The sequence below is a fragment of the Musa acuminata genome, chromosome BXJ2-5 (genome assembly GCF_036884655.1).
Source record: "Musa acuminata AAA Group cultivar baxijiao chromosome BXJ2-5, Cavendish_Baxijiao_AAA, whole genome shotgun sequence".
Classification (NCBI taxonomy): domain Eukaryota; kingdom Viridiplantae; phylum Streptophyta; class Magnoliopsida; order Zingiberales; family Musaceae; genus Musa; species Musa acuminata.
The window spans coordinates 40,922,259-40,931,212 of NC_088342.1; the positions used below are offsets into that span (position 1 = coordinate 40,922,259).

At 38.9% G+C, this 8,954-nt stretch overlaps 1 protein-coding gene across 4 annotated transcripts; it reads right to left on the minus strand.

The window, feature by feature from the left end:
- Positions 1 to 2,585: 2,585 nt before the first annotated feature.
- On the minus strand, positions 2,586 to 8,528 carry LOC103985682 (B3 domain-containing protein Os02g0683500-like). 4 transcript variants are annotated; one of them, XM_065109499.1, is made up of 3 exons: positions 6,849 to 8,528; positions 4,106 to 4,189; positions 2,586 to 3,123 (listed from the first exon to the last, which is right to left on the minus strand). In XM_065109499.1, exon 1 carries the CDS (start codon positions 8,233 to 8,235, stop codon positions 7,201 to 7,203), a length of 1,035 nt encoding a protein of 344 aa, XP_064965571.1. In that variant the 5' UTR covers positions 8,236 to 8,528; the 3' UTR covers positions 2,586 to 3,123; positions 4,106 to 4,189; positions 6,849 to 7,200. The 4 variants fall into 4 exon arrangements, with proteins under 4 accessions (XP_064965571.1, XP_064965572.1, XP_009401740.1 ...); XM_065109500.1 differs by lacking the exon at positions 2,586 to 3,123 and having other exon boundaries at positions 3,908 to 4,189; XM_009403465.3 differs by lacking the exons at positions 2,586 to 3,123; positions 4,106 to 4,189 and having other exon boundaries at positions 4,207 to 6,933; positions 7,102 to 8,528.
- Between the last annotated feature and the right edge of the window lie 426 nt (positions 8,529 to 8,954).

Here is an 8,954-nt window from a genome sequence, read left to right on the forward strand (position 1 = left end):
TATAAGGATTATTTTAGATACGAGTAAACCATATGGGCTCCATGATCAAAACCATAGGGGCTAAAATATATCTTAATCATAAATTATACGTGTCATTATATTAATAATTTATTATGAGTCAACATGTCATATAAACAAACTCTAACATCTATAAACTTAAACTTGATGAAATGGACTCATATATTATATTTTTTTAAATATATAAATTATTTTAGACACAAGTAAATTATAGATATCATTTTGCACTTACCATAATATCATAATAAATTATTACTTATAGTGCTTATGAACATGTGTTTTATGTCTCTTTTAAGCTTATTTATAAATTATCAATGGATTTTGGAACATCAACAGACAAAATCGTATCAACTTTTTGTGGTTTTTGTTTCAGTTGCATACTCAATGCATTGTTGTGTTGCATCTAATCACATTCTGAAGTATCATCTCATACTCCTTCAATTAGAGATACATTGTACATGATACAAGTTAGTCTAAATTTAGTCCAATATGCCTATTCCTTGTGTATGTAAAAGTAAAACTTGGAAACTTAAGTTCCAATTTCATGAATCCGTCTGTGTTATGGCTTACCATTTATTATTTTGACTTTTCCTTATCCTTTTCATGAACATTTATTAGTTTGACTTTTCCTTGTCTTGCTAATTCATGATAATAACAAAAAAACAAAAGGTATCTATTTTTTTCTATAATTCATGCTAATCCTTGTCTTGCTAATTCATGATAATAGCACAAACAGGGTAGTTTGTTGGTAAAAGTTCTTTTGTATAATTCAGGGCTACTGGCTCTATTAAGGACTAAATCAGATTTCAGAGTTCAATTGCCATGTTGTGTTCAAGTTTACTGAATTGTATGATTTCTGAGTTCATCTGATACTCTTTGCTTAAATGCCTTCGACTTCCTTATTTTAGATAACTTACTGAACTTTCCGAAGATGATGAAAATATACATATATATATACATATATTCATTGAGTGTTTGATAAATGACAAACGTCAGAATTTTGTTATTATATGCTATGATAAAGAATTAAATCTTATCGTCCGAAAAATAAGTCCCATCAAATCTCTTTAATATCTTTCATTACATACTCATCAAAACAATGTAGAATCTTTTTTTAATAATTAAGTGATATTGTACAACTAAATATTTTGCTTGTACAATTTTTTATTTTCATATATATTTTTTATCTTTTGTGAACAAACACTATAGCTTATCTTAGCTAGTTAATATTAATAAAAAAACTTATAAATTAAACTTACTTAGCATCAATAAACTGAGTTGATTTCTGAACCATGTGTGATTGAGCTGTCCTACACTATCTCAATCTAAAAATATTCTTTATGAACTTCTGGATTTAGAGAATTTATTATGCCAACTTAGTTACTCACCTGAAGTGGACGACTCATATATTAGCTGTATTCTACCATGACCTCATCAAGCTTGAATCTGTATATATATATATATATATATAAGATAATGAACTGAGGTCAACCATTATTTCAAACTCCATATGCCCCCTCATCGAGAGTATAAATTCGCCCAACTTCGCTCATCAATTGTCATGTCATGCATGCCTTGTATGTTTTTGGGCCCTAAGCTCACGGTCAATTCGTTTCAAGCTCTGACCAACATAGAGATGTCAAGCAGCCTTCTGCGATCGGGCCGCTTACCCACCTACAGGCTTTGTTTGTGTCTACGTTTGTGAAGAGATCATGAATACCGCCGTAACACTTGATAAGGAGACCTTATGTCTCCGCATCTAATATGTCCACATGATTTCATGTGCACATTGAACTCAGGATGATCGTTGTATATAAGTATACACACAGACTCAGGAGCAGTACAAACCTTGTTCTTTTCTGTGCATGAGAGAGGACCAACCGGACGTAGCTGACCGTTGAAAGGAGCAATACAACCATGTCCGAGCTCAGCTCAGAGCTTCCAGCCAGCCGATCAGTACATGGGAAGGAGCGACGTCGGCCTCGCCACTGCCATCATCCTGGCGCACGTAAATTGATGCGCCTTGATCCCTGCCGGCCCAATCTAATCATACCACTGCACGCTCCCCAGCGTACTGCCTCTCAGCAAAACGCGCGCTATTTAAAGCACAGTTCACGGACAATGGACGGACGGCATCGAGACACAGGACTCCATCAGTGCGTCGCGAATCAAGTCGCGACTGGTTCTCCGGGCCCTGTGGGACTCTGTTGCTTGTTGGTAGAGCACACGTAACCCTATCGCATAGGGGAGATCAACGTGGTCCCATGCAAACCTCCTTGGTCGTATGAAGCCTATAATTAAGATATTAATGCCGATGGGTACTAATCAAGAAATATGCACTGCACCACTCCTCTCTCTTTCACTGTGTGCCATGTACCAACAGCTCGCCTGTAATCATGAAGATGTACGTGGACTCAGATACAACAGTGATGAACATTTTAAAACTAGCTGTGGCAAAGGCAATAATACAATATCCAAAGGAGTTGATTGACATGGGTAGGATGGTTTGATAAGTTTTATTGCCGAAGAGAGGTTGTCCTCAAGAACATGGGGTAGTGGTGGTGGGCTCAGCCGAAAGGGAGAGGCAATAGGCATCAAAGAGGGATGGCGGTCGACCTAACCTTTTGGCATCTGGAGATACGAGTCCTGCTACGGACTGCAAGAAGACTGTGAACTCGCCATATATAATGGTTTAGCAGCATTTGGACCACCTAAGGATGAAGATGAAGATGGCAGAGCAGGCTCAGATGCACACTTGGCCTTGTTCCTCAGCGAGGAGCTTCCACGGATGATGCAGTCTGTCATGCGTCCCATCTGCGGTGCGTCGCAGACGAATCCAGGACGGCCGTCTGTGTGTCTTCGCCTCTATTCTACTTGCCACTTCGAGCTAATGATGGAGAGTTATGTTGCCATGCTCTTGCCTGTGGAAGAACGGATTTTTCTGTTGCCTGATTGTGTAATGAGATCGTTCGCTTAGACTTTGAACCAAACTCTGTAAGATTTGTTGGCCTGAGTGGTCTTGAAGAAGACAACATGCAGATGAGGCTTAACAAGGCACTTGACTTGATATTCCATCTCAGTTGTTCACGCTTGAGCTGCAGAGTTCTGTCAGATAAAGAATCATTATGCATGAAACTTTCAAGACACAATGATCAAGAGCTCCATATCATCCGGAAAAGAATACAGTGTAGATCATTTTGGAAACACAGCCATCGGATAACGAGAACACAGGAGCTGTTGATTTTGACAAGGTTATTACCAACTTTATTCGACAGTACTGTCAGTAAAGGTAAGTAAAGAAGTTGACAGAAGAAAAAAGGCCATATCGATGACTCTCCTAACTTAGTGAAAAAGATGTTAACACAAGATGTTTCTTCTAAATTAATGAAAAATAATACTTGATCAAAGGTGAACAAATAGGCCAAGGCATAAGTTTTAGGTATATCAATAGGGAATTCCTTGGTTTTCTTTTACATCATTCATTCGTTCATTCATTGATTTGAACTTCTAGCTATGAACTTAGTACATGTAAACGCTCTAGAATTGACCCAACATCACTAAAATGAAACTATTAAAACAAGGTGATATTGCATAGCTCCTGTCACTGAAAGTTAAATATGCATCTACCCTTCCAGACTTCATGAAATTATGTTCTACTTGGAAATCTGTAACACCAATGACTGGAATCAAGAGAAACTGAGAACTGCATTTAATTTTGCTATGTTTTGAACAAGAAAACCATCCTTGGATTCCTTTTTCATGTTCTGTATCATTCCCTAATTATTGAAATGAATTCCTCATGGGTTCTTCCGCAGTTATTCTCAGTTGCAGTCAAGTCTAGCATGATGTGATGATTTTTTAGTACAGCTTCTGAGAAATTGCAAAAGAGTTGATGTAACTTACCCATCACAATTAATGATAATATAAATACATCCAATACGTTCATCCCAAGAATGGGGAAATTACTATTCTGTTCAGCTACATGGAACCTAATTTCCCATGTCTCTACAATATGCTTCTTTATGCTAAATAATATGACATTCATGCTTAGAGAACTCCTTGTATCTCGTCCCTGTAAGAAACATACCTTCCAAGGGAATGTTCTTCATTGCAGAAATGCATAGAGTAATCACCAGTCACTCCTAAATTTTGTTTAAATACACCGAAAACCCTGAGAAAAAACAAATAATTATTGTTTAAATGCAGGGAACGTAAATCATTATATCGACTTCGTGCTTCAACTAAACTATACAATTATGGAATCAATGTGCGCATATCAAAAATTAAAAAGAAGTACTGTGTCAGTCAAGCTTAATCTACTCGAACTATTAAGAGGTATTTGTGTCATTAGCTTATATCAATATCGCTTCTTGAGAACTGATAGTATTGCATCTATATATCAAATACATTCACTATAAAACCTTTTCGCTAATATTTTGCTTAGTTTGTTGGAAATTTTTCTTCAAGTACTTCAAAAAATCAATTCCTGAAGGAGTCATGGTAGAGAAATGTATAAGATAATGTAACAAAAACCACAAACAAATTGGAATCTTTAGGCATCAATGCCTTTTATAAACATTGGAAAGGTGACCTAATCATCATAATTTATTTCGGTAATGACTATTAAGTCAACCTGATGACTGGAATTTGTACGATAGCTGCATGGCTAAAATTTATGTGTATGTAGTGCTTGCACCTTAAAATTAAATTAGCTTAGACTCGTAATGGAACGTACATTGTAAAACTCATCATCAATCCCTTTTTCAGTACAACATGTGCATGAAAAGAAATGTCAATGAAGAGGCGACTGTGCGTAGATCACTGGCACATATACTATTAAGTTTCTTTTAGATCAGAGTAATTCCTTTCTCTTTGGTGTTGTTGCTTCTTATCCAGTGTGTTCAGCATGAATGGATTTATATTAACCATCCCATGCTTGAAACCGTACATATATCTTAATATGCATCAAAAGAATCTTATGCTTAGCCAAGTTATCAGTTTAATAGATAATTGTATAGTTTGTACCAAGAATAGGATGCACAAGAGATCCTTTTGAATTAATCACAGCTCTAAAATTATTTTACAATGTAAGATTCTATTCTTGACGTACTAACAGTAAAAAAATGATTATTTAGGACTAATACACACAGGGATTAGCTGCTTAACAATGTGGGTGGTCTTTGGTTGTCCAAGAACTCTCAGCTGATTAACCAGCATGTTATAATGTAGGATAAGTGTAAACATTCAACTATCCATCAGGTCTATGAAACAGTTTATATCAACCCATATTCCATCTATAATTCTTCATCTAAAACCATATATATATATATTTTTTCGCAATCTACATAGTGATCTTTAATGATCATGTAATCAAGAAATTAAGAAAAGAAGACTTTGATCCAATGCCTTGATCCTGATGTATAAAACAGCAATAATGACATTTTGTCCCCACTAGACCATTATCCTGAATATCTAATCAAGAAAGCATCTTTCTCAATGTACAGAACATTCAGTTAAGAAATCATGATTGTGATAGGCAAGTAATCCATCTTAATTACTATGAAGCTATCATGTCAGATAAAGCATGGGTACCTAAGTGTGGATTTCTCTACATGTGCAAACATTCCCTAACTTAAACTTCTAATCTATATGATATGCCTATACTCCAAACAAAACATTCCAACTTCCCATCAAAATGCAAGTGCATATCCTTGTCAACAATGTGAAGAAGGAAACATGACATGAACATATATATCAGTATATATACTAGACAAACTAACTGACATTTGAGGAATTATCTAATGTAGAAACGTCATAGAACAAATAACACATAATTTTCCAAGTTAAACTTAGTAATGTTCTTTGTTTTTGAAAAAAAAATTACAACTTTGCATGTAGATGTATACAACCATGCAAAACCAACAATTTATGTTGAGAAAAATGACTGAATTGGAGGATCGTCGTGGGCACAATCATCATAATATACTCGACCGGTCGTAATTAGTCCAAAAATCATAATAAATTAAAATATAACTACAAGAACAAGGACATGATGGCTGTGATTTGTTAAGAGATCCAGATATACATTAGATCATCAAATTTTGATTATGAACACTCTTAATTTTATTACAGAACGGTTGATCATTGGCTTTAGTTGTACATTTCAGCATCTCCATGTTCATTCTTGGTCATAGTTGAAGATATTATGCCGACTATGTATTGAATGAACTGTACTTTTACCAGTAGAAGTTCTTAGACTTCATTCCAAACAAAGATAGAAATGTTGTGAAGTAATGTACGGACACATTCCCTAAAGAAGCAACAATGTAAAGAACAGATGATTCATTGAGGCATGAGCAATGAAGAAAAAGAAGGCATTGACAGATATACCAGTGACAGATTTTAATGGAGGAACTTGATGCAGAAATGACCCAAACAATTTCTTGTAGAACTGAGAGATGACAGGAGATCAGTGACAACCTATACTGTCTTAGTAGGACTGACAAATGCAGTGCATCCCTAAACCTCAATTAATTTGCAGTAAAAGCACAGCTCATCCAGCTTTAACAGGCTTTAAATAGAGTGCAGGAAGGTAAAGCTCTCACAGATGTTCTTTAATATGGTTTAACATTAGAGTCCAAACAAGCTCCATCTGCTAGATTTTTGTTTCTGAGAATAAAGCAAGGAAAAACAAATACTTGCATTAACTTTTGACATGCTTACACATTATGCATGGATGATAACATACCAACACTGGCATAGCAGACAAAAATGAGATCCCGATAAATGCAAGATAAAAAGACTTATGGAGGGGGGGGTTCAGATCTGACCTCTATTGCTTCAGAACTGTATGTCTGTCCTCCATTTTAAGGAATGTCGAGTTGACTACTTTGGAACTATCTGAGAAAGATTATTCTGAGATAACATGGATTAATTAGAAGAGATCAATTTAAGCAAGGAGAGCATTGGGCCAGAGAAAGGTTCATTCATATTAGAATTCATATTACGAACCTTCATATCTTTCCATGTATTTACAACTTGAAGAGAAGATTATGAAGACGAATGAAAGAAGCAGAAAATTACAGAAAGAACCTCCAAAGCTTTCGCCAGTTTTGTTCAGCGTCCGTCCCAAATGATCCGGAAGAAGATGGCAATGTCCTCGCTTTTTTGCTTTCGTCTTCTTCATAGGTCAAGATCCAACGATGAATGCTGCTCCTTGCTCGTCGACGAAGACGAAACCAGCGAGGATTCGGCGCTGCTATGCTGAAATTGGAGGAGAGGGAGAGTAGATGCCTCTTGCGACCTTAGACAACTAAATGATGCGCCTTGGTTACTGCCATTGGCTTTGCTTTCCGTTCCGGTGCAGACGAGGTTTACTCCAAACAGCCTTACGTTCTTGGCCGTAGCCTGGCTGTGGACGACGGACACCGAATCATGAGCCATGGGCGAGCCACCACCGCCACCAGGTTGCAACTGGACCGGTGATGGCCCCGTCACCGGAGATTGGTAGAAAAGATACTGCCCCCCAAGAGCACTCGCACTCACAACATTGTATCCATACCCCAGGCGGTGGTGGTCGTATACCGTCGCCGGAGGAGGAGGAGGAGGACGAGGCATGAAGAGGTGACCACCCCACGGTCCTGCAGATTGCGCAAAGGATGCTCCATGGAAAGAGATCCGAGACGCCCGGGTTGCGCCATGGTTCTCAGGCCTCCGCTTCCAGTCGATGTAAAGGAGGTCGCGACCGGACTCGCCGACGCCACGACCGAAGGAGACGGTGTCCCCGGAGACGAGCCGCTTCTCCTTGACGAAGCGGCTCCATCCCTTGGTCATCACGTAGCTCTGGCTGCTGCTCCAGTATGAATACCGGAAGCGCCACGACTCGCCGTTGCGGTCCTCGAAGCTGAGCAGCAGCCCTTTCCCGTGGGCCTCCGCATCCAGCGGGAAGTACTTCTCGGCGTGCTGCTTCGGGATCACCAGTCGGTTGAGCTTGCCGACGTCGCTCGGCGTTACCACCTTGTCGAACATGTGCTCCTTTTCGATAAAGGAATCATCGCCACGGCGGCTACTGCTCGACGAGCCGTCGTTCCACCTGAAAGGAGCAGAGGACGACGACGGGGACGAGGTGGAAGAGGAGGAAAGCAAAAAAGGAGCATGCTTCCAGGCCTCTTCTTGCTCCGTAAAGTCAAACATATCTCTTCCATGGGCGAACGCCATCTTCAAGTCCCGTAAGATTCCCTTAAGATACCCAAACTGAAAAACCAGCAGCACGTTATGTATGCTTTCCTTCTGTTCTTCTCTTATCCTGTGCAATCTAAAGAATGAATACAAGGGGTGGAAGGGAGATGGCTTCAGTTTTAGCTAGAGAAGGAAGGGATGACGATTAGGAGGGATCCCATCGACCCCTTGCAGAAAGAGGGTGAGATTTTGGTTGTGCAGTAGTACATCAGCCTAGGTGTCTTGGCTTCTTCTTTGTCCTTCCAAACGACTGCCTCGGAAGGTTCCCCGAAGGAGGGTGGAGGTATTTTATCTGCTGTCATTTAAGAGAGAAGCACAGCAGTAAACATAGAACAGTAACACTAGGTCTATAAAGGCGAGGGTGGGAGGCATGAATTATCTGGCTGGATTCATGTGGTCTTGTCCCTTTCATCACACGGGGGGATCCATGCACCAGAGATATGACTTGTGATGAGCACCACCGGAGCAAGTTGCTGTAAACAACAGAATGGCCGAGCCTGATCTTCCAATGTGTACCATAAATAAATCACACATGTATCATATCTTATACACTTTATGTATTTGATATCACATCTTCATCATTTGTTTATCCATTGATTTGGACATTACTGTTTGATAACATTTGAGCCGGTAGAATACTGGTTGTGAGGAAGAAGAAGAAGAAGAAGAAGAAGGCTTGGCTTGGTCTGAGCTAGCAA

Bases quoted from the DNA above. Each gene is read 5' to 3' on its own strand.
- LOC103985682 (XM_065109499.1), bottom strand. From the start codon at position 8,235: ATGGCGTTCGCCCATGGAAGAGATATGTTTGACTTTACGGAGCAAGAA.